The sequence below is a fragment of the Girardinichthys multiradiatus genome, chromosome 8 (assembly GCF_021462225.1).
Source record: "Girardinichthys multiradiatus isolate DD_20200921_A chromosome 8, DD_fGirMul_XY1, whole genome shotgun sequence".
NCBI classification, from domain to species: Eukaryota; Metazoa; Chordata; class Actinopteri; order Cyprinodontiformes; family Goodeidae; genus Girardinichthys; species Girardinichthys multiradiatus.
Genome location: NC_061801.1, coordinates 16,244,381 through 16,269,324, shown reverse-complemented (window position 1 = coordinate 16,269,324; position 24,944 = coordinate 16,244,381). Strand labels below are relative to the sequence as shown.

The 24,944-nt window shown below is 38.3% G+C and overlaps 2 protein-coding genes across 2 annotated transcripts; both read right to left on the bottom strand.

Moving 5' to 3' along the window:
- Nucleotides 1–301: 301 nt before the first annotated feature.
- dolpp1 (dolichyldiphosphatase 1) lies at nt 302–7,346 on the bottom strand. The gene is made up of 8 exons (XM_047371748.1): nt 7,208–7,346; nt 6,483–6,583; nt 6,282–6,366; nt 4,436–4,535; nt 4,237–4,335; nt 1,957–2,085; nt 1,742–1,831; nt 302–1,656 (listed from the first exon to the last, which is right to left on the bottom strand). Exons 1-8 carry the CDS (start codon nt 7,281–7,283, stop codon nt 1,620–1,622), a joined length of 717 nt encoding a protein of 238 aa, XP_047227704.1. The 5' UTR covers nt 7,284–7,346; the 3' UTR covers nt 302–1,619.
- Nucleotides 7,347–9,481: 2,135 nt separating this feature from the next.
- On the bottom strand, nt 9,482–24,515 carry miga2 (mitoguardin 2). The gene is made up of 16 exons (XM_047373073.1): nt 24,387–24,515; nt 22,733–22,946; nt 21,487–21,697; nt 21,272–21,387; nt 21,038–21,158; nt 19,011–19,138; nt 18,674–18,791; nt 18,426–18,532; nt 16,775–16,887; nt 16,348–16,420; nt 15,431–15,517; nt 15,235–15,333; nt 14,967–15,101; nt 14,818–14,871; nt 14,603–14,719; nt 9,482–13,027 (listed from the first exon to the last, which is right to left on the bottom strand). Exons 2-16 carry the CDS (start codon nt 22,826–22,828, stop codon nt 12,815–12,817), a joined length of 1,788 nt encoding a protein of 595 aa, XP_047229029.1. The 5' UTR covers nt 22,829–22,946; nt 24,387–24,515; the 3' UTR covers nt 9,482–12,814.
- Nucleotides 24,516–24,944: the final 429 nt, after the last annotated feature.

Sequence of the window (24,944 nt, the reverse complement as noted above, 5' to 3'; positions counted from 1 at the left end):
TTAAACTTAACAATTAACCTGGTTAGGATACAACAGCATGAATTGCAAATACTTATTTCCCCCAATTTAAAGATTTTTTTTTTTTCAGTATTATACTTTGGCTTGACAAGTTGGTAGTTGGGGGAGCCACACATGCCTAAAGAAAAGCTTCAACAGACCTTCAGAAAGACTAGAGAATTGGTTCAGCTAATACTATTAAAATTAGATCAACATAGTACTGATAATGAAATCCCAAGTTTAACATGTCACAAATGTTTATGCAAAAGGATATTAAACTATAAAATACCACACTGAGCTCATCTCTTGTAAACAGATTTTTATTCAGCCCAATAGAGGTTACACATGGCAAAAAAAAAAAAAGAAATTTCTAAGAGAACTACTTCCCTTTGTGAAGCTAATGATATGACTGTTTTAATCCACTTCAGATCTCCATTTGACAGCTTTCAACATTAGCTGCCTTAGGCTGCGAGGAAAAAGCATAATCACATGCTACAACTGACCTGAGGCATATTTTTAAATCTTTTTTCAAAAACAAAAAATACAAAACATATCCCCCTCATCAGTTATGATGTTTCAACACTAAATGATACAGGAATGTTATTTTGGAAATGCAAATAAAAAGAGAACTTCTCTGCAACAGAAAACAAGATAAGAAATGGAATAAAACAAAAAGAAAACCGGTCCCTAGAACTCTGTTCCCAGGTTGCTACCGTGTATGAGGCAATAACAAAAACACCTTCTCAATCCAAGAACAACTCAAACCCGTTGCTGTGATCCAGTCTCAAAAGCCTCCGACGAAAATACAAACAAACTACAACCATGATAATTAAGATTACAGAATTAAGATTTACAGTGCCTGCAGATCATCTTTGGAGCCTAAGATATTAGGACCGAGTCAAAGACACAAAGACTTGTGAGGAAAAAGAAGGGGAGGATCTCAACATTTAACTAGTGTTAGTCTTTATTTTGACTTGCAAATTTCACAAAGTGCAAATTTTTATGTATATTACATCATGACCAATTTTAGAAATTGTTCATTTTCTATTATATAACAATGAAAAATTGTTAATTCCACAAATTATCAACAGAGCTGTAACCAACCACCCCTCCCCACTCACACCCTTTATCCAAAGTGAAAATACAAAAAACAATTATGAAAAAAAAAGTGTTAGTAAATACATGCTGTAATGACGCCCATCAATATGTTTGAAACTTGATCATAGCCTTCGTTTTGGCTCTTTGAATCTCTTACAGTAAACTGTTACTGTCAACGTGCGTTTATAGTTAAAATATATATTAATCTATTATTAAATAGTATGCCTCTTACAGTCTTGCATGCACTGAAGAGCGTTTGGGGCAAGCTGTACAAGAGGGGAAGGCGTGTAGATGGACGTGCTCAGGCTGTAGGCCTCGGGCCAGGTCACAGAACACTTTTTCCACCTGTAAAACGGGTCTTGCCAGCATTCCTTACAGCCAGGTTAGTCCGAAAGATGATTCTCCTGTGTGAGTGCGTTTTGTTTTTATTGTCGCTTGATCTTCGTTTGTGATAGTCAATGACAATGTCTGTGTGTTTGCCAAGTGTGGGCCTAAACTCAAGTTTTCACAAAGTGCTCTGCAGATCACTGAAGTTTTGTTCCAAGCTTTCGTTGTCTGTTCCTGGAAGAACAAAAATGAACCAAGTTTGAAATAAGTAGATGTTGAAAGTGGGCTGGATTGATAATTCACTCAGACAGAATCTTACCTCGCCTCTGATCTGGTCACTGTATACTCAAACCATAAGATGTTGGGAATTAAGCTTGTGTCTCGCACCAGGAAGTACTCGGATATCGGCCTGTTGAGTGTTACAATTAAAGTCAAAGGATGTTATATTACTGATCACTTAATGAACTACTTCCCACTGAAGCGGTTATTCTAAAATGCTCCATGACACCAGAAAGAATCATTTATAGTACTTACCATGCTGCAATTTTGGGAAATAGAGGTGTTAGCACCTCTTGTGTGAAAAAGAACCAGATAATGGCCATTGTACTGCCAGCCACTGCCCCATAGAAAATCTGACTCCAGGTGTGATACAACAAGTAGACCCTGAAAATGAGACGTAAATAAGAGTAGCGGTTTGGTTAAAAAAAAAAAAAATCTAATTAGAAGACATGAACTTCAAATTTTAATATGATGCTCACAACAACAATGTGTGCATTGCAGCCTATATTCTAATGAATTCAGCTAGTAATTATTTTACCTCTTGGGAGCACTCGTAACTGAAAAGTTCAGGTTGCTAGGTGCTCATTAGGTATGGCACAAACAGAGACCATGTCAACAAAAGTAGTTTGTTCTTAAGCAACAACACAGTAAATTTTACACCAGTACATGTAAAAAAAAAATTTATTTTACTTTAAAAGCCTCAACTCTCCAGGGTTCTTTCATCCTTTACACTCATTTTATAATGTAAACTACTCAAGTTTCATATTAACGCCATATCTTTCTACAGTTTTCAGGTTTTAAACATGAGACAAGGAAGGAAACAAGGGAGGGAAGAAAGGAAGGGAGGTAGGTAGGTCACAAAGAATGAGAGTGGCTCCAAGGAACATTTAAACAGGATAGAAAATAAAAGTCTGGAAATACAAAGATTTTTCTACACTTTTATTTTCCTGTTCTATCCAGATGTGGGATATACTGAAATCATATTCCAAACTTTTCCAAATGCTGTAATAACTGTGTTACAACCTTCACTCTATTATACAGTAAACTACGGCAGCACTCTATTATACAGTAAGCTGAGAATCAAGAGTGAAGGAGTGACGTTGGTATTATTGTGTGTGTGGGGTGGGTAGAGACGGCGACTGGAGCAGCGGTGTATGAGTCTGTAAGCCCTGTGTTTTTACGTGCTGCAAAGTCATTAAAAAGAACCCAGAATCTCGTCAACAACTCAGTGTTTTGATGCTGTTTCTTCATGCTCAACTCAGCAACGTATGAGTGAGGGAGTTAACCCCGAGGAAACTAGTAACTTCAGCCTTGGAGAAAGCGTCTCCCCTGTGTCATCAGACTACGGTCAGGGGACAGAAACAGGAAAGGTTAACAGTACTAACGTTTGATTTAGTGCATCAAACTGTTTCTTTTACGTGTTTACTGAATCAGGGAAAAGTTCCCTTTCACGTTTTAACTAACATTTGATTTCAACTTCAACGTCATAGACTCCAATGCATTCCTAACGTGCGGTTGGCTCTATTCAATAGATTTTTATGTAGAGGAGACCTTACCATGAGAGTGAATGGAGTTATCAGAACGCTGGTTTGTAGTGTATTAATAAAGTTTGACTGACTGACATATCTGACTGTTTTGTTGACATTCTCTTTAGCACAGCTCCATCTAGTGGATGCATAACGCAACCCCAGTCAAACGTTTGACTGCAGTAGCTTCTATTCTATGCGCCTTATAATCCGGTGCGCCCTATATATGAAAAAAGTTCTAAAATAGGCCATTCATTGAAGGTGCGCCTTATAATCCGGTGCTCCTTATAGTGCGGAAAATACGGTAAGCTGTGAAAGCAGCATTAGTATCTTAAAAGGCCACACCTCCATACACCAATAGCTTTAACTTAGGAAATAAAAACCCAAATTCTTGCTGTAAGGAAATCAGTTTGTTGAAAGGGACACTCTCTGTAAAATAAAAACAAAGAATAGAAAACAGAAGGTAAAGAGACCTTGAGACCTTCTCTAACTTGTATTTAATCATACTGTGAATCAAAGCTGACTAAATTGTAAATGAAGTATTTGGCCAAAAAAAAAAAAACACGGTGGTGTATCCAGAAATATTTCTGGAACTAACAACGGATAGGAAGCACGAAACAAGTGAACACGTTTAGTTTTCTACCATACAACTACTGTGCAAGCCGCATGGTCGCTAAATTTGGGCTTCACATGAACATCTGCCGAGTCTGTCCTTGGGGAAATGATGAAAACTATGTCACACTGACCCATGCCGGCCTCAGCAGATGTGAAAGCCAAATAATTTGTATCTTGTTTCCAATTTAATCAACATCAGATCTCCTCTTAAGTAAAAAGCACCTTCAGAGGGACATTCAATAAACATTTAATATCTTTAAGCAGGAATTAAAGTATTCCTTCCTTTAATAACGAAAACAAAAACCTGTACATGTTAATGCTTTTCTACATTAGACCTACATTTTAGGACACCTTAGAGATTTAGGAAAGAAAAATGATAGGATGAGATGCTTACCTGCTGTATGAGACGAACGAGGCCATGCCCAGGAGGATGATGGAGAGGATGTGCCTCCACAGCAGGTCCACGCATCGAGCATTGTTTGTCTGATGCATCCTGAAAATGATCAGCAGAGTTATTGTGCTCCTAACGGTTTAAAAGCTCAGCCAAACTGCCTTCAAATCCACCCCCAAAATGCTGAGTCAAACAAACTCACCTTAAATAAAGAAAAAGGAAGAAGTAAACAACGAAGAACCAGATGAGCTGGGAATGATTTGAGGGCATGCCGTACTCAGCATACACAGTTGTGTGAGCTCCTGCAGAAAGACAACACAAAAACAGCCATGATGCAATATTTAAAGTTTGTTTAACCATTGTTTAAACATACAATAATACAAAAAGTCATTTTATATTTTTTAATTAAAGTTTGTTTTCACCTAAGAAGTAAGATCCTTGAACAAAATAAAATGTTTTGGTGTTTGCATTTCTTTGTAGCTGTAGTCACGAACCAAAATCTAACTTGTAACATGCAAATAATGAACAGAGTAGCAAGTCCCTGGATTAACAGCTTCATGGGATTTTATGTTTACAGACAGACCTTTTTTTGGTACATTCAGCCCCTGAGAAAAATGCCTGTCAGTATAACCCAGGCATTTAAACATCTTTGAAGCAGGAACGTCTTTCAAGGCTCAGAAAAAAAAAAAAAACCCTAAACTGAAGTATTGTACGAAAGTACGTATGTTAGTAAAATAGGGAATTATTTTGGATGCTGCTTGTGTGAATAGTGGTGTTTTTAGTTTTCACTGGCAGAACTTGGAAAAAGGTGACTGGTTGGGGATCAAGTGTATCAATGTGGTTCCTAAGACCTGCAGTTTTGATTAGTGAACCAAAACTAGGTACAGGTTAATGATTACAATTTAAAACTTTAATGTCAGAGCTAACCCCAAAAGAATTGTCATGTTGTTACAGTTATTTTATTTATATTTGTAAACTGATTAGCAAAAAACATCAGCATGCTAAAGCATTAATTCCCCTTAGACATGTTCACGTTTTGTCACAACTACCAACAATAATGTTGGTGCAAAACAGTCATATGGAAGGAAAATTCAGCATGCTTTTCAAACCTGTTTTAAATAATATGAAATGTGACATGCATATATGTATTCAACCCACTTTATTTTGATTCCCCTAAATAAAATACAAAAATAACCTTTAGAAGTAACCAAATTAATAAATAGAGTTGAAACGTGTGTAATTTAATCTCAGTATAAATACAGCTATTATGTGAAGGCTTCAGTGCTTTGTTACAGAACAATAAGTGGCAGCATCATGCTGATCTGAGTAGATAGGAAGATGGATGAAGCTGAATACAGGTCAATCCTGTAATACGACCTGTTAAGAAACAGGAAACTGGGGTGGAGGTTTACCTTTCAGTAGAACAATAACACACAGCCACAGTTACAACGGGAGGATTTAGGTTGAAGCATGCTCATGTGTTAGAATGTCCCAGTCAAAGTCAAGACCTAAACCCAACTGACAATCAGTGGCAAGACATGAAAATTAATGTTCCCAGACACTCCTCATCCAATCTGACAGATCCTGAGCTATTTTACAAAGAAATTTGTTTACTAAATGAACTGGAAAATGGAAAGCTGGTACAGAAACCCATAAAGTTTTGCAGATGTAATTGCAACAAAAGATGCTTCTACAGCGTATTGAGTCTGGTGGGGCTGAAAACAAATGCGCACCATACTTTTGAGATATTTTATTTGTAAGAAATTTGGATCATTTTATTTCACTTCTGGTATGCAATATTTTGAGTTTGTCTATCACCACATTTAGTGGTAAAATGTGAATACGTCCAATGAATATTTTTCTAAAGGCACTGTTCAAGAATGCCACCCTCTCATAGTAACATTAAAATATAAAAACCTCAAGAGTGCTAGGGGATATATTAGTTCAATTCATTGTCATCAGAACAAAATCATCATATCCAGCTTGTATGTTTAACATGATGTTTTCCCAGAGCTGTCAAAAAACACAAAACTTGTTCCCTCACTTACCTGCACAAGGGCGCGGCTCTCTGAGAATGTGCTTGAGCACCCAGTTCACTGCTTCATTTAGGAGGACTCCAATGAAGAAGGAAATCTATAAAAGGTAGGGACGAGCCAACATATGAGGCATCACACATACTTCTGCTTCTTTCTGTTCAGGTACCTGAGAGACACATTAGCACCTTCACAGCAAACATTAACACTACTCACCGTGTGCAGTTCCCGTTTAAACACTATGAGAGTGACAAAGCTCACAAGAATAGCTACGGGTAGGAGACTGATGTAGGCCAGCAGTTTTCCCGTGAGATCCCCTGAAACAGAATTAAAAAGCACTGATGTTCAGGACACACAAAAAAAGAAAAAAGAAAAGACACTTGTAAGCTCCATAAGCACTACCTGAAACCGGACGGTGAACAAAGAGACCAGGTAGGAAGCTCTTACAGTAGGTAGGTTTTCACCAAACCAACATGGAAATATCTTGAAATTCAGGTGAAATTTGGCTGTTAGACCTTTTAACATAAGGCCATGAAGCTTAATACGTTAGCACTAGTCCTGGTACTAATGCTATATGTGGAAATGGCTAATAGCTCCCAGCACAGCCATAAATTATATGCTACAATTAGGAATATTGCAATACGGGCAAGTGTTTAATATATGACACGACTAAAATATCTTAAAAGCCCGGGTTGAGACAGCTAACAAGCAAGCTAGCCGTCATTGTGAACACTGTTACAAACTGCGCATGCGGAACTGTCTCACAATTTCGCAGCTCCCGGTGTGCTGAGTGTTGACTAGAGGCTCACAATTTAGCAGCCACTGACGGCTGTGTCCATTCAGTAGCAAGCAAACCCTTTCACACTGCATGGAAATTTTCAAAAGCGTCGAATGGTTAACAGCATCATAGTCGATACCCAAATACTCTGAGTTTTACGTACCCTCTGGAAACTCTACGTGTGTCACTGATATGGCCTGCCATCGAGGTGGTGCCGAGCACTGCTCTTCCAACGCCATCTTACCCGGACACAACCGGGGCAGTATAGTACCACGCCTCCAAAACGAATCCAACCAATGAGGGAGCTATTTATATGTTCAAACTGACCCCGGTAGCAGAGGATCTGTCCAATCAAAGCCGCGCTCTTCTCAAGAGGGATTCTGTCCATAGATGAGAATTATTGAATGAAAAAAAGGAAAAAAATAATGTTAAGAAAAAAAAAATCCACCTTTCACTTTTAAGCAACTAGGTGCCCTAATTCAAATAAAACATAAAATAATAATGGAAAAAAGTATTTGGTGTTATATGGTATATATTTAAAAAATTTGTTTTATCTGCAAAATAGCTACTAATGCAAATTAGACCATTACCTAGACTCTAAAAATCTTCTCAAAAAAAGAACTATTCAACAAGTGGAAAATATAGGCGTACATATAATATTATAATATATAAACTTCAAGATTATAACAAACATGACATGAAAGGTAAATTACACTTTCACTCCAGACAGGGTCTTTTATCCAGAGAAAATATCAACTTTGTTCCAGTGATGCCGAGCTCTAATTTGATACAATTTATTTGTTTTGTTTGAGACTACGCCATAAAGAACACAAAGCATCACAGCACAAATCAGCGGCCGGACACAAAAAAGAAACAAGAATCAGAAAGAGATCATCTGCAGAGCACATGAGCTTCTGACACTCCAACACAGAGGAAGTCAGAAACAACACAACCTAATAAAACCACACCACTGCAAAATCCTCATCCTTTATGAATTGCAAACTTTGTACTCTTAATATTTCCAACTGAAAACCTATATGTGAAACATCATAGTTATTAAAAAAATCTGGGAAAATTATAAACATTGGGACACATTGAGATACACATGCTCCACATGCTTACTGTTTCCATTCCCTCATATTCTATCTGAAACCTATGACAAATATTTTCCAAGGAAACTGATAAAAATGCTTTACTTTTCAAGGACTCACGCAAAAAGGATCAAAACCAACATTTTAGCAGAACAAAGATGTTTGACAAGAGCTGCCAAGTTTTGTTTCTGTTTCCATTTACCAGGTTAAGGGTGACGCAGTGCTAAGAATGTATTTGTTCAGAAAGAAATGTTTTACTCTAAATACTAAGTAAATTGTCTGTAAATGTGGAACAATCATTACTTTTGGAGGCATTCAAACTAAATTCCAATTTAGTTACTTTTACATAATTTTGATTTTCTAGAAGCAATGTGCTGTGAAACAATACATTACTTCTGACACTGACGTCTATACATTTTAAAAGTCACCTCGATGTGAGGCTACACAAAGCAATCAACTCGAATTTCAAGCCTGTTGTGATGAGATGTCAAAATCCACAATATTTTTTGTTAGTTGGCAAAAAACAAACGTGTGTCTGGTGTTTCACAACACAGATTAAGGGCTATTCTAACTTGCATCTGTGGACAGAGCAATAAAACAAAGCTAATAATGGAATTCATCTGCTAATGATTTGCAGACGACTTCCTTAGGCTTTTCACTTTGGCAAAATAATCTCAATTGAAATTCTTGCTGCCTAAAGGCTTGACAATCTCTATCAATTGGATTTTGCCTTGTTTTTTCTGGTGTCTCTACATATTCTATTAGTTTTATATACTGTAAATGATGGGGTAAAACATATTTATTTGGTAAAGATAAAATCCTAAAAGCAGATTTTACATGTTTATAGCGTCTTCAAGACATCACTGGAACCCTGAAAAATATGCTATTGTTCAGGTGAGTAATTTTAGGACCTCTTTTAAGAAACAAGAGTCCAGTTGCCTGATATTTAAGAACTTAGGATTTACTTTTAGAAGTTGAAAAAGAAAGGGAAAATCCTAAATATCCAATTTGGACTCAAGTGGACAAAATTGACCAGATCTTTAAAAATGATAAGCAAGTTTGACTGCTGAATCAAAGCTGCTCTATAATAACAGACTTCAGGATCTCATTTTAAAAGCTGATTTTAAAGTGGTTTTCAACCCCCACTTTAATTTTAATCTACAGAAGTGTTTCTGCCACATTCTGAACACTAGTCACCATCAAAACGTATTAAAACATGACATTAAAACTTACCTTGATCCATAGCTCTTTTTCAAATGTAAAGGTCATTTAGCACATTTTGCTTCCAAGTGGGGCATGAAATACAACAAGCCACCGTCAAAAGGACAAAAACCAATTAACACAGGTTTAATAACAAAAAATAAGATTTAATATGGAGGATGTAAATCAGTTGACAAACAGTGCAGTATAACAATAGAAAAGACAAAAGGCATGAGTAGGACACTTTTAACATAGCATACAGTGGTAGGGAGAGGAGGAAATCAACATTTTTGGCCTTCTGAAACCCTCTTTAAAAGTCTAAAATCTAAATATTTAACCAAATTAAGCTCATGCTTAAATTGTAATAATCCAAACAGTTTTTTTTTAGATTATATCTAATTCTGTTCTTTAAAATGTCCAACAAATCAGGTGGAGTTGGGTTCTACATTTCCAATGCTACACTGCTGCATTTTAAAGAATACACGGTGTTAACATGCAAAGGCAGTTCATTCATCCTGGAATTAGAAGAAGAAAAAGATTGCACTTCATAATACATACAGGACATACATTATCAAAGCGTCTAATCTCAGATCAGATCACACGCGATAAAGAAAAAACAAAAAATTTAAAGATGGGCACTTCGACAGAACCCTGTGATTGTACAAACTTTTTTCCATAATATAATTTTTCTTTAAGATATTTTTTTCAACTGTACAGCAGTTATACGCTTCATTTAATACATACAACAATCATGTGTTGCAATAAATAATCTGACAATTTGTACATGGGAACCCTGAAACTGATCATTACCAAAAGAAACATTTTCTACAACGTCTTCAAGCTGAAGCGCAAATCGGTTAGAAACCCAAAGCTGCAAACCAACTCATGTACTGCAGAAATGCCCCGCCGATTCGCAGCTTTGGTTCAGGTTAGGCTGCTATCCAATAAATCCAACAATACTGACTGTATGAACAGTCAGAACAGTTCAGGGGCATGATCAGTGTTTCTCAGCAATGAATCTAGCAAGTATTAGACTAACAGCACGATTTCATTACTGGTTTCTGATGAGAAAACAGTGATGGAAAACAAACCAAGAAAGGATTATTTGATTTATGTTTTGGAACACCAAGTTAAATATTATCATTGCCACAAAACATCTATGTGTTAATGTCAAAGATCTGTTAATCTGTATGATAAATTACCAGAACTAAAAGTGCAACGAAATAGAAACTTAACTGTTGTGCTTCCGGTGATACAAATCAATTTAGATCTCCGATTATAAATTAAATGAAGCCAATTTAATATTTGAGAAAAAATATGCCCCTTTCTTTACAGTAGTAGTGCTTCAAAAGGATTACACAGGAAAGGTCCGTTCAGTTTGGCATCTTGTTGCCCCATCAGTTTCTGTGACCCAATAAACACAGAAAACTTAAGGGTCTCCATCAGTGCACTTGGGTAAATTAGAGCTCACTACAAGCCTACATGACACCGGAATCATTCATAAAACTACCAGTTGGAAAGTTTTCCATTTTAATTTGTGAAAAACAGAGAAAAACACATCAGGGAGTCAGCTTAAGCAATACCTGGCCATCCAAACTAAACGACTGAAGTTATGCCACAAACAATATCTGTGGACACAGTGTATATTTGTTTAGGTGACCCTTTGCTTGAATAGAAGTGGCATTTCTTTTTTTCCATATTGTCACCAATAATGTAGCAATTGTTCAACATTTTAACACCTAAAACTTTATATCTTCACATACATTTGCTTTAAGTCATCATTATAATAGCTTGCGTTTAGTAAATGAAAGATACCCTCAAGACATGTATTGGTTTATACCAAATTTACTTTGAAATCCACTGTACGATTTCACAAAAAGCAAAGATTTTAAAAGCACACCAACGAAAACAACCACTAACTGTGCTTTTTGTTTATATGGGGCAATGACATCACAAGAGGCACCAGAACTGGGCTGATCACTTGGCGATAATAAACATTAGGCAAGATGAGCAACTTTTGACACTTTCATAAAATCCTGAAGCAGGTGGGGTCAACTTTGAGCGTTTGGGCCAAAGTTCAACTCCAGTGACCTCAAAGCCATGGTTGATACTTCCATGGAAGAAGAAGCTGCAGCAGATAGTGACAATGATAATGATCTGCTTCAGAACTTCAACTGGTACAAATCTGTTGATATTGCTGTTGGAAATTTCCAAACTCTTTTGGTTCCGTATATATTTACCAAGTTACAAGATTTGGCAGTACAGTGGAACTGCATGCAGGCTGAAGTCATGCTACAGTAGCTTACCCCAATAACTTCTCTCTTTTTGACTGCAAGAACTGGGCTCAAATCTGTCTGCCTGGCGATCATTTTCATTGAAAGTGATGCAACAGTTCTGCAAGAAACATTGTTGAGGCATGAAAATACACTAAATGGCGGTGCATAAAAGAACTGGCACCAGGCTCCGTTGTGCATGCTAGCCCGTTTTTGGGAGGGTAGATTTTATCTGAATTAAATAAAACTGAATCGCATAAGTGAACTACTAGCAAAACTGTCCGATTATTTCTAAAGTGAGTCTTACTAATTAAATATAAAAAGCCCATTTAAGAGCTTTAAATTTTAACAGATTCTATAAATTTGGGGTAGATATTTGATAATACATGAACAGCAAAAAAAATGTGGTACTAACTATATCACTAATTTTCAGTGTACCACATTCAGTTTGGAAAACTTTATGCTTTATGTTTGTATTAATTCTGTCATTTTCTGACAGCCATCTGAGGGAATAATTGTAATATAAAGAAACTAAAAGCCAAAATGGATCTCCACTTTTTCATAACCTCTGTCAGTGTTTAAACTCAAGTCTCAGATATGTCTCCATGTTATTTAGCTTGGTGGAACCAATGTGGAAGCTTGAAAATAAGGAGGATTTACGGAGATTTAATGCAACAGCCATCCTGCCTCACTCATTTCAACAACTGTAAGCAGCAGTGATGGCGTTAAGAAATTACCTTCAACTTTTCACATAAAACAAAAGCACTTCATCTTTTTACGCATCATGGTGATATTCAGCCCGAATCCACAGGTAATAAACATATTTCTCAGAAAAAAACTCTGTTTATTCGGGCCACTAGAAGGCAAAGTCCTGTTTGTCAGCTGTGTTTTTACCAAGTACCTAAAATCACCCCAGGCAGAGGTAGAGGCAGAAACAAGTCCTCACACGTCTGTGATAAATTGATTAGTCGTCATTCTGGATCCAAAACAAAGCAGCAACACAAGGGACACTTGGAATCCAGGATCCTGCCTCATTAGCAGGAACAAGGAGACCTGGTGAAATAAATCCCATGGCATGTAGTTGTGTTTAAGAGCCCATATGGAGAAAGGATGAACTAATGACTGAATAATGCTGGTTCTCAGTGTATCACAGAAGAAGGGCTCGGTGCAGAGATCGAATGTGGGGTTCAGATTCCTTTATGAAGCCTATGACAACAGTTTGTTGGTCCCGTCGAAGCCCTCAGCGTCTCTGAGCAGGGCACCATTGATATCCAACAGACTGTTGATTCCCAGATATCCCAGTAGGATCTCACTTCTGCGGTGGGAAAGTTTCAGGATGTCCTCAGCCAAGCACCGATCAGACGTGAAGCGGACCTTATCGTGATCGAACATATCCTTAAGGTATTGCACTATTTGTTGCTGCAGGTGAAAGGAGAAAAATAGAGGTTTTATACCACAATGAAAAAAACGTACACACACCACCTCTGTAGTTTTGGATGAGATGCAAGGAGAAGCAGAAAGATTACAACCTAGGATCAAGCCGTTCACTAAAGCTAATAAGTTGCTAAATTTAAATTAAACTTTTATTCACGTTTTTTATGTGTTTTACTGCAAAACTCGCTTACTTCACTAAAAATCAAACTGCACTTTTGTAAAGCAGTTAATTTGATAAAAAATCTAGTTTAGAGGAATTCATGACATCTAGTGGTAGAAAGGAATAGTGCAACCGTATGAATAACCATCAGCCTCCCCTTCTAAAGAGAGGGGGGGGTTGGAAGTGATGTTAGCTCAGAGCATTCAACAGATCAGCATCTAATAAAAGCTGTATCCAGCCTGAATTTATGAATAAATAAGCCTACCGACTGGATTTTTTTAGGCTAGTGAAGTGCTGAATGTCTAGCGCTGAGTGGTTGATCTATCCAGGAGAGAGCAGGGGAATAAAGCCATTTTACAGGTAAACCGACCCCATCAAATGTGTTGCTGATCCAGGATCAGTTGCTCTGTATTAGAAGGACATTACTGGAAAAGTTGAAAGGCTGAATGAAAAAAAAGGAATCACAAATGCATGAAAAACCCTGTTTCTTTAAAAACGTTGGTGATGAAGTAGTTTTGTGTTTAATCAGAGCAGGGTGAGATACCTTGTAGCAGATATCCTGAAAATATTTGCTGCCATCACCAACCAGAGGAGTCAAATCAGGAGATGTGTCAGCCTCAGCCTCATAGCTAAGGAAAAATAAGTAAAGATGGAATAACCTCCTAAAGTAAGAACTATCAAGCTTTATTTAAGTTTTATTTACCATAATAGCTATAATGTGATGTTTTCATGTAAATTTATTACATATGAACTCTAAATGAGGATGATGGTAGTTTAAGTCAGTAATTAGTCATGTGTTTTCTGCTTGGGATGTTTTTAATGGAGCGTAGGGTCACGATAAAAAGAAAGTAGACACTCTCAGGTTGTAACATATGATTTAGTCTTACCAGGTTTTAACATTATTTAATTTTATCCTCAAGGTTTAAGAAACACACAACAGATTTTACATTATGAAAATTATGTGAAAAACTAAATGCACCCCAAAAAACCTTTGATAAATACAAAACCAACGGAGAAAATAATTTGAGGGACTTTCGTTATGTGTGTATAGTAGTAGATTTTAGCTGATAAAATATACTAAATATTTGGTCTAAGACCATTATGATGGCGATTCCTACTCTGAAATTAGGATGCAAAGAAAGCTATCTACTGCAGGTTGGATATAAACGTATTAAAGCCTTTAATTATAACAAACTTCAGCAAACCTGAACAACCCTGAGTGGCTTTGCAGTGCAGAAGTTGTCCTTAACACTTTAAATGAAGGCAAGTTCACCTCTGTTCTTCAGTTCCAGCTCACAAATCAGAAATTTCGAATAAAAACTGTCTTCGTTCCAAGAGCTTAATATAAGTTTCAAAACAAAACGACCACATCTTCCTTGTTGTGTATGCCGTCCTCTCACCTTGAAAATTGTGCAAACCTCACTCAGGTGCTGCCTTGGTCCCAAAAACCCAAAAGCTAAGACCGGGCTCACATGTTCTGATATGGCATAAAAGTGGGCGATAAATCCATCTGGAACCTACAAAGAGCAGTTAGGACAAGTATTCAGAATATTATTCTAACATACATCTAGAATTTAAAAAAAGCAGCAAAAATCTCTGGATCAGTCAGACTGACCATAAGAAGACGCCTTTTAGCTTTCAACACCGACCAGCAAGCGGTCGCCAGAGCCTGACGGGAAGAACAACATGTTCTGTAAGAGAAATTGTCGGAAAAGCCATTCTGATGGTAAGTGTGCTTTTGGATGTGTGTGTGTGGAAATTAACCGTCTCTTTAAAGCTGTCCGACAGCCAGCGGTTCCTCAGAACGGCTAACACAGAGGAGGGAGGACTCTCCAGGTCCTCGAAAGCATCCATCAGGATGAAGTCCAAAACAACGTCAAAAAAGTTTATACACACCACCTGAAACAATCACAGAACCCAAAACTATAACATTTACATTTCCTTCAAACATGCCATCACAAATGAACTGATGCAACAGTATTTAAGTATCTCTGTAGACAGTTATAAATGACTTGAGTGGCATGAAGCTCACCCCTCGACCCTCCAGTTCCATTTTGGTAATGGGCCACGTTTCCTCTCTCTGGGTGTAAAGCAGCATGTCTTCATAGTTTTCCAGAAAGGCTTTGGGACTCTGAGTCACAGTAAAAAGTAGAAAGATTTTAGCTTTCTTTAAACAGAAGCAAAGCAGGTTAATTGATCCAAACTGAAGTTTATTCTATCGCTCATACCTTGCCGGCCTTAACCATTAGCCCAGCAACCATCTGTTTCCCTGTCTCCATAAAAAATGTGCGGTGAGTTTCATCTAACAACAAGACCTGAGAAGCATAAAATATTACAGATATTAATACAAACTGAAAGGCCAGACACAATTCATAGATCATTCCAGGAGGGCAGTTTACCAATTCAAATAGTGTTTACAGCAACAGTAGCTTTTTGAGCTTGTTTTGTTGCTGAATTTCAGTGGATCATCAAAATATTCACACCCTTTGAAATTTTACCCATCCCTTTGTGTTAGAACCACAAAGTTTTAGGTAGATTTTAAATGATAAATGAGCTCAAAGCGAATGCATTATGGTGAGGTGGAAGCAAAATGCTGCATTCGTTTCACTATTTCTTTTACAAGTTAGCATCTGAAAAGTGTGTTGTGCTTTTGCATTCAGCAACATTGAGTCAATACTTTGCAAAACTAACATTTACAACTGCAAGTCTCAGTGTATGTATTTATTTATGTATGTATGTTCCAGCTCTGCTTGCATGTTTAGTGTCGTTGTTCTGCTGGGAGGTGAACCTCTTCCTCAATCTCAGGTCATCAAACTCTAATTGGATTCCCTATCTGTGCTGATCCCTATACCAGGATGCCATCTTCACTATAGGGTGTGCAGTGTTAGTTTTCCTCCAAATACAGCGTTTTGCTTGTAGGCCAAAAGGTCTCATCTGACCAGAGCACATGGTGTGTTCCTTGATCCACAAACAACATATCAAAATGAAGTCTCTTGGTTTAATCCATCTTGAACAAATAGGGCACAACGTGATGCTCAAGGATAGAAACCTGAGGAGGTGCAGCGACTGCAGCCTGTGCAGAACCAGAATGTTTAAAAAAAAAAAAAAAAAAAAAAGGTGGCGCGTCATGTGAGCTGAAACGGACCTGGAATGCTTGTCTCACACAGTGAAGCTTGGCGAGGAAATCTTGGTCACTATAGCATTCAAGTAATTCGGTCCTGGTAAAAAGAGAGAGCAAGTGAATTTCAGAGCCTCAGGTCTTAATTGTTGAACATTTGCAGGGCAATAAATTATTTTTTCTTCCTCAACACATGAGGACAGCGGCATAGTGATAGACAATACGGAGTTTAAATTTGAAATATGCCAACTTTCAGCTTTGGTGACCTGCTAACTTATGAGGGATCTCTTGGAGCTCTTTTGTTGGTTAGACTGCAGTAATTTTCTTCAGTTTGCTGCAGAATGGGTATAAATTCATTACTGCATAAGACTAATTTGACATGATTTATTACAAAAATATAAAAAGGGGACCCAAAAAAAAGGCAAACTAATAAAAAAATGTTCTTCATAGTTACCTCAAGGTCCTATATTTCACTCTGCCTTCCTGCACCAGAGATAAGGCTTCTTCATACAGAGCAGCTGGCTTCATAGATGGGTAGATATCTTCTAAAGTCATGTTTTCAAACAGCTGCACAGAAAAACACATAATTCTTTTTGTTTTTTGTATTTCTTGGCATGCCATCTGGAATACACAACAATACATGTCGAAAAATACAGTAATAATATTGATTTGAAATTGTATTGTTTTCATATAGATCAGCAGATTTAACTGTAATTCTGCAGTTTAAAATCTTACAGGGCTCATGGAAAACCCATGGAAACTTTATGGTCTTGTGGGCCCAGATGTATAAAAAGCCTTTATAACACTAGTCATCCATACATGTTCATCGAGGAGGGGTCTGAGAAAAATAGCCTCTTAAATTATAGATTCTGATGGACTTTGTGGATATAAATGGACAATACTAGGATGAACAAACCCAATGTGAGCCTATATAGTAGATTCTTTTGGCAGTGACCTAGGCTTCAGGGCCCCCTGAGCTCGTAGGCCCCTGGGCCTGGTAGACAAGTTCAGTAATCCATCCCTGCTTTTAACTAGTCACATCAATGCCTGCTTATTGCTCTTAGGTTGTGTTCACAACAACAGTTACTATACCTGTAAATTCGGCAGAAGTAATTCACTTTCTACTGACAAGAGTGACAAATTGACGATAAGACTTTATTTGAAGGAGATGACATACGGGTGTCATGAGCCTGTCAGAAACATGAAATGAATCATGAACATTAATGACAGCTTTTACCTTTTTTTTTTTGCATCCTTGTCATAAAATCGGACCAGTACATTTATAATTCTATCCATACCACTATCCTTGGCTTCATCGATGTTGAGTGAAAACATGAAACTCTTTAGATTTCAGATAGAACTTTTTCCAACTCTGGCGACATACCGTGTGTGACTACATAGTTGGTATGCTGTCTTGAAACAGACGGGTGCATGAGGGTGATTTTATACTAAACTGACGAGTGGAGAAGCGACAGTGATATGACAGATATAGCTCAGCAATGAAGGAGCAGACGCAAATTTTTTAAATCAGTCACACGATCGGTCAGAGCGGATGGGATGTCTGCTGTGGTTGTTGTCCCCGGCAAATGTGAGGAGTGTTGGACGGCTCGGACAGCTGCCTGATGACTAGGGTCTTGTTCGTGTCGTGACAGAACTTTTCTTCTGCTGGTTCCATACAGCCTCTGCTCACAAAGTGCAAAAACATTCACCAGGGTGCCAGACCTTTTGGCAGCAGCTCCCAAAGGGTTTTCCATCGCTACCCACCTCCTCTATTCAAGCCCAACTTTATTTATTCTTTATCAACATCTTTAGTTGCGGTCCATGCTCTGTGCGCGATACCAATATGAGCAACACTGCTGGATCTAAATCAAAGTTTTGCCAAGACCTACGGCTCGCTCCCGCCATAGTTCTGATCTAGTGTGGTTGGCAGTGAAAACTGTGCCTCTTTTAGATCCAGATAAATGTCTGTTAAACCTCGGGACACATTTTTTTCCCACAGGTACACCGGAGATCCAGCACGGCGCCGGAGTACTATCAGCCCTGAGCTTAAGATCATGTTGACACACTGATAAGATGACTTTCACTTGTGGAGGAGAGGAGCTCACCTCTGCAGCCGAGAAAAAGGAGTCATCAGACGTGACTGTAGTCGCGTCCTCATCTTGCAGCTGGTGGAAACTCTCCACGTTAGGCAAGATAAGAGTTCCTTCACTCTCTGAGGAAAGACAAGGAAAACGCAAACAATATTGCCAATGGAGAACTAAACCCCAGTTAAGTTTTCTTTACGCCATTAATAATGTCAAAACACTGATACTTTTGGTAGGTTTGAAAAATACATCTTCAAACTGATTCTTACCAAAGTCTGCCAGCACACTGTCTGCTGGGATGCTGCTGCCAAAATCCTCTTGTAGGTGGTACGCTCGGTGCAACAGTGTCTCTAACTTCTCAGCAAACACTTTATTACGGCCTTCGATCTAGAAGCAAGTGGTAAATAATAATATATCCTAGTATTATTAATAAACCCATGCAATACATTGCTAGAGGTCTAGATGAGTTCAGATTTATACGATTAGCATTTTACACTAAATCTGGTAACACCTAACAGAGCACGGCAAAATATTAGTATAACAATCCAGAAATATAGCTGGTTTAAAGCGGTACAAAAGGTTTAACCACGGTTTACTAATGGTTACCATTGGAAAGTCTCTACACGTTGCCCCCTGCAGAGCAAGGCTGTTGTTACTGGAGGTTGAGTTGCCATGGTGACGAATATTTAGGGCTTGTTCCCATTTTCGTAGTGCTTCATCAAACAGCTCCATCCCTAGAAAGCGAGAGTCGAAAATAAGTAATGAAACTGTTTTGTCATAAAGCAACTTTGTACTTTATCACTGACAAATCAAATGGGAAGTGGTTCCAGCGCTAAACTGGGGCTGGAGCTAATGGTGGCTGCAAACTGGTTCTATACTGGTTATGCATTAATTAATGTCACTAATTAACAATGTGAGCGTAAGCTATTGTCACAGTATCCGCAATGCAACTCTCACAAGTATAACTGCTCAAGGCAATATCGACATATCGTCAGGAAATCACAAGACGGAGGTAAGACCAGCGATGTCGTTTGGTTTAGAGACTGTGGCACTGAGGAACAGACAGGAGTCAGCGATGAAGATGTTCTTTGGGAGTGACGAGGATGGATAGGATAAGGTAGAGAGCCAGACAGGCCAGACTGAGATGGTTTGGACAAATAAAGAGGAGAGTTAGTGAGTACATCGGTAGATGGATGCTGAGGCTGGAACTGCCAGGCAGGAAGTCTAGAGCAGACAGACCAAAGAGGAGATTTTTGGATGAAGTAAAAGAGGACATGAAGGTAGTGGGTGTGAGAGAAGAGGATGAAGAAGATAGAGTTAGACGGAGACTCGCTGTGGCGACCCCTGAATGGAAAAAGTCGTAAGAAAAAGAAGATGATCAGCAAATCATAAAATCACACAGAATCACTGTCACATGAACCAAGTTTGACCTGCATTTAAAACATTTAATAAACTGCAGAGGTATGAAGATGAAATTACCATCACATCGTGCTAAAAAAGGTGCACACCATTCATATCTGATTTGAACACGTTAGGAAGGTCCATCATCAGTTGAATTATTTTACAAGAGTGGAACCTTGACATTGTTTTCTTCCAATAAGTCTTTGAAAAATGAGGGACGAGCTGATAATAAAAGCTGTGGGTGGAGTTGGTTGCAGATAAAAGATGCCTGGATCATCCTGGTAGCTCATGTGGGAATTTATTGGGTTTTACCTGTCACTTGCATGCCAACAGAATAAAACCTCTCATTGTATCAAATTCTGCTCTTTTTCTTTACATGCTTTGTCTTTTTTAGTTTTCTCTTGATCTGCTTTCATTTCTGAGATTTTTTTTCTTGCATCTCACAGCAGAGGAATCTTACTACTTCTGGTTATGTCACTTGAAATGCGTCTTCTCAAATACATGTTTGATTCTTTTAATGATATATGTCAAGTTTCAGTAGAAGATTATTTTGCAAGAAAGAGTTTATTTGCACAAATGTTAGTATTTATCTTTTCTATACACAACACTCTTAAGGGTTGATGTTTGAGAATGTTCTTTGCAGTGATACACTATATTGCCAAAAGTATTTGCCTATGTACCTTTACTTGTACATGACATCCTATTCTTAATCTATAAGGTCCAGTTTGTTGATAGACCAACCGATGCCAGCAATAGCAATGTTATCTATTCTGTAAACATCTTCCACAAGGTTTAGGAGTGTGTTCATAGTTGGATGAGAAAACCAGAACTGCACTCTAATTCCTCCCAAAGGTGTTCAAGAAGGTTGAGGTCAGGCCAGACAAGTTTCTCCACATCAAACTTTATACACCTGCAGTCATGGAAGTGATCGGAACACCACAATTCATTGATTTGGTGGTGTGACCCAATACTTTTTACAATATAGTGAATTTTACCAATTTGACTTCTTATCCTTCTGTTTGTCCTCATTCAAAAGCAAAACTAACTTGGAAGATTTCAACACGAAACATCCAGCCTCCAGCCCCTGAAGATGTTTTTTTCTTTGCTCAGACAAAGAACGCATTTTTTTCTGTGCTGGGGCTGGTGAAACTGAAAAACAAAAATGGTGAAGCAGAGAAAGTTTTAAGGTCCTTGAATGGTACATTGTCATGTAAAGTACTGTAAAAACGCACCCATTAAATAAAGGTTCTCTGCGTTAGCATCCTCCACTGCTCCCGATTCTTCCACCACAGGCTCTGCCTCCCAGGGTGTGGCGGGATTAGCAGGCTGATTGGGAGAGTTTGGGACTCTCGTCTGACCCAGAACAAACCACAGAGAGACATAAACAACAAAACACACGTAAATAGTGGGGAAAAAAAAACCAAAAATATGCAAGCAATGGAAAAACCATAAAGTGTGAAACTAACAGATGCCAAGCTGTGCGAGGAACTTGAATGTTTACTGGGACCCAGGGAAGAAATTCCACTCATAGTGTCATTGCTCCGAGAGCTGGGACTCATCACCTGGCGGCTAGTAATCGGACCTGTAACAAACAGGATGCACAAAATGCTAAAGGACTTGTCCAGCAAACAAAAGGTTACAATTTTTAAATTTCCACTATTGTTTTGGTTTTTTGACACACCTCTCTTCAAAGATGAAGGTCTTCCTGTCTTCAGCAGAGCCTCGGGTATTCCTACTGTTCTCTGGCCCTCCTTAGCTTGGGCTGCCTGTTTCCTTTTTCTGCCTCTTCTCTTCAGCTGGTGAGCGGTCAGAGCCAGAGCCACGCTTCCAAGTGCTGTCGCAAATAGCACCTTCTTCAGGCTCGGGGAAAGCTTTAGCTGAGAAAATATGGACTGAAAGGAGAAAGGGCAATGAGAAACATCAGAAAAACTGGAAGAATTTTATGACTTTATGACAAAAGATGTCGATAAAACAAACAAAAAATTGGATTATTTTGAAAATAAAGGAAAAGGATACGTGGTTTCTAAAATTTACAAATAAAAACCTTAGATTAGGGGTGGAGTCGTATTCAGCGCTTTTACTCTAATACCCATAAACAGAGTTAAACACCCAACCAACTGCTTTAAGAAATCCTCTAATCCAGTGGTATTCAACCAAACCGTAAAGAGGTCCAGTTAGAGGAAATGTCCTTAAGCAGGGGGTCCTGAAGATTATAAAATATAACTATTCAATGTAATGTATTTTTAAGTAGGCTTGCAGCTGTCTCATCTCCTGCATATGATCAATACCTTACACTCAAGTCAAGTTAAAAATGTTTTCACAGTATTTATTTTTATGTCATATTGTGACATATCATAGATGGACAGAGCGGTATCACGTGGTGTGGCTTAACTGCCATGCAATTGGTCTATCCTTTTCCGTATCCACTAAGAACAGCAGACAGAAAAAACATTATGAAAAATAATCCCTTAAGGGTCACCTTTGCAGTTTGGACATGTGGAAGAAGGTGCTTTGGGCAAATGGGGTCGAAATATAACTTTGTGGTCTACATGCAAAACTTTACGTGCAGAAGAAAGCCAACACTGCACATCACCCTGAACACATGGTGGAAACACGGTGGTGGCAGCATCATGCTGTGCAAATGCTATTCTTCAGCAGAGACAGGAAAGCTGCCCAGAGCTGATTAGAAGCTGGACAGAGCTGAACACAAGGCTGAAAAAGACTTCAGACTGGGGGAAGTTCACTTTTCAAGAATGACAGCAGTCATAAACACAACCTCAGCGGAATGGTTCAGATCAAGGCATATTTGTGTGTTAGAATGACCCAGGCAGAGCCCGGCCTTAAATCTTCCCATTTCAAAATGTGAAAAAAGTGGCTTGAAATCTTTTTTGAGTTAGTGTTTGTTACCAGAATCAAAAAGGTCTTACCTGTCCAAATGTGGAGTAGAGAAAGACCGGTATCTCTGCTACAGTCATGGCCAAAGCCTGGGCAATAGACATCCCATCTGGTTGTTTTAGTGACATTTCAAGAATCTCTCACATTCACCCAAACTACGGTTTCCTTTCTGCTCTCAGACCACCCAACACTCAGCTCACTGATGAACTTCCAGCTGTCATCCACCCTTGGCCGTGACAACAGGCACTACAACACATGAGACACAATTGCAGATAATTATTTAAAAGCATCACTCAAGGGCATCACAGCAGTAGTTTGATACTTTCATAGATTTTAAAGGTATTTTGCAAAAAACAGTTCATAAAATGTAACCTGCATTTGCAGATGCCAACCATCTTATTCAAAAAGGAAATGCTAAAAGTGGTGGTTAATCTGACATTTGAAAAGGTGAAGTCATCTTGAGTTCCACTTCACTATAACTGCCTTTAATGTCAGAGTAAATAAGAGTTAAAGTTCATTTAGGGACATTTAGGGATGCCCAAGTCAAGGATTCAAAAGTTAACATCCTGCAATATTTAGAAGCATCCCTTCTGAATAGAAAAACAGGCCTCTGCAGAGCTAAATGACATGAGGGAATTTATTCATTAGATTCAGGTGTTTTGGAGAAAGGATGCATCTAAACGTTGCAAGAAGGTAGCTCTTGAGGACAGGACTTGGGTAATGCTGCTGATGTTGGTCAAGGTGGCAAAAGCATTTGGAAACAAATTGGTTCCTATTTGGTCAAGAAAGATGATGTCTTAGATGTCTTGCACAGGATACAAATCATTCCTTTATTGATGTCTTACAGCAAAGTCTTCTGATGGTTCAAAGAGACAGAATGATTGAATTCATCTATTTGTAAAAGAATGATTTCTGTTTTTATTAGGATCTCAATATATCACTCCCTACTGATTTATGTAACGTGCCATAAATCTTTTGTTGCATAATATTAAACACAAGGTCCAACTAAACACTGTTATCACTACATTTGGTTTTATGTGTTTGGCTTAATGGCAAACAGCCAAAAAAAAAGAAAAACGACAGAATTGTCGTGAATTGGTTTAATCTTAGGGAATCAAGTCGGATTAACTGCAGAGCAACTTGAGACGAAACAAGCTACTTTATCAATTATCAACACTGACAGTGCAGATAGTACACAAGCCTGCACTTATTAATCAAGAGATACTTGCAGGGCCAAGATCTCCGTGTTGTGCAAAAAGCTGCCGTTTTTAAATGAACAGCGACAAGCAACATAAAAAAAAAAATCACACAACTGTTAGTATTGGGAGACTTGAAAAGAATTCTACGCTTTAACTCAATTCAGGAAACATAGGTCAGAAATCAATAGAGTAAATTTTATACACAATTTCTAGATGAAATACAGAGTAAGACCAAGATCTGGGTTAGAAACTAATGTTAAAGCCAGGGTAGAATCAGCCAGCGACAGACAGCTCTAACTGCCCAGCATGCTAATGTTAGCTAGCTCAGTTAGCTGGCCTCGGCCATCGGTCAGTTGCCTTCAGAGCATTAGCAGATTAATTAGTCGGTGGAGATCTGAAATGACATCTCACAGGGTTCAGCAGCAGCTAAAGTACAGCAACAGTGACCAACAACTAATAACATAATCCCTCGCCTACACCAACATACCGTGAGCATCCAAGACGCCAAAGAAGGGCATCCCTATGTCACCGTCAGTGAAAGCAGCACGGCAGGTTTAAGTTTAGGGCGGGGCTTTGGAAACGCACGCGTATTGACAGGCTCATCAGCCAATCGGAAGAGAATAATTATGGGTTGTTCTTTTCTTTACCAATAGCAAAAAGGAAGAGAGGGACATTTACTTCTGGGATCCAATCTACTTGCAGGTGGTAGATTGCTGTCCCTCCCCATATGAACACTGTAGACAGTCTTGTCTGAATTTTCTTTCACGGAACAGTTTTCTATATAATTTTATTTCTTACATATTTAAAAATGCAGCAAATATAACATGTGTATTGTTATCTAGCGAGAATTCAAGAAAACGCGTTACCTGAGTAGTAATAATGATGTAATAATACGAACAAGTCGAAATGTTTGAAGAAGCTATTAAAATATGTAAATATTTATCAAATGTTCAATATCGAATGCAAAAATAATATAAATAAAAGCTTTTTTAAAATACACAAAAGGTCCGTCCGTCAAATTTTAACAGCAGCTTTTTTAATTGCC

Excerpts from the sequence above, each read along its gene's own strand:
- dolpp1 (XM_047371748.1), bottom strand. The coding sequence starts at position 7,283 with ATGGCGTTGGAAGAGCAGTGCTCGGCACCACCTCGATGGCAGGCCATA. Across the intron at positions 6,584-7,207 it reads ACACGTAGAGTTTCCAGAGG|GGGATCTCACGGGAAAACTG; the intron begins GTACGTAAAACT and ends ATTCTGTTTCAG. Across the intron at positions 2,086-4,236 it reads TCGTTCGTCTCATACAGCAG|GGTCTACTTGTTGTATCACA; the intron begins GTAAGCATCTCA and ends TCTCATTTTCAG.
- miga2 (XM_047373073.1), bottom strand. The coding sequence starts at position 22,828 with ATGTCACTAAAACAACCAGATGGGATGTCTATTGCCCAGGCTTTGGCC. Across the intron at positions 21,159-21,271 it reads CCTCGCACAGCTTGGCATCT|ACGAGAGTCCCAAACTCTCC; the intron begins GTTAGTTTCACA and ends GTTCTGGGTCAG. Across the intron at positions 18,792-19,010 it reads CGTGTAGAGACTTTCCAATG|ATCGAAGGCCGTAATAAAGT; the intron begins GTAACCATTAGT and ends ACTTGCTTCTAG.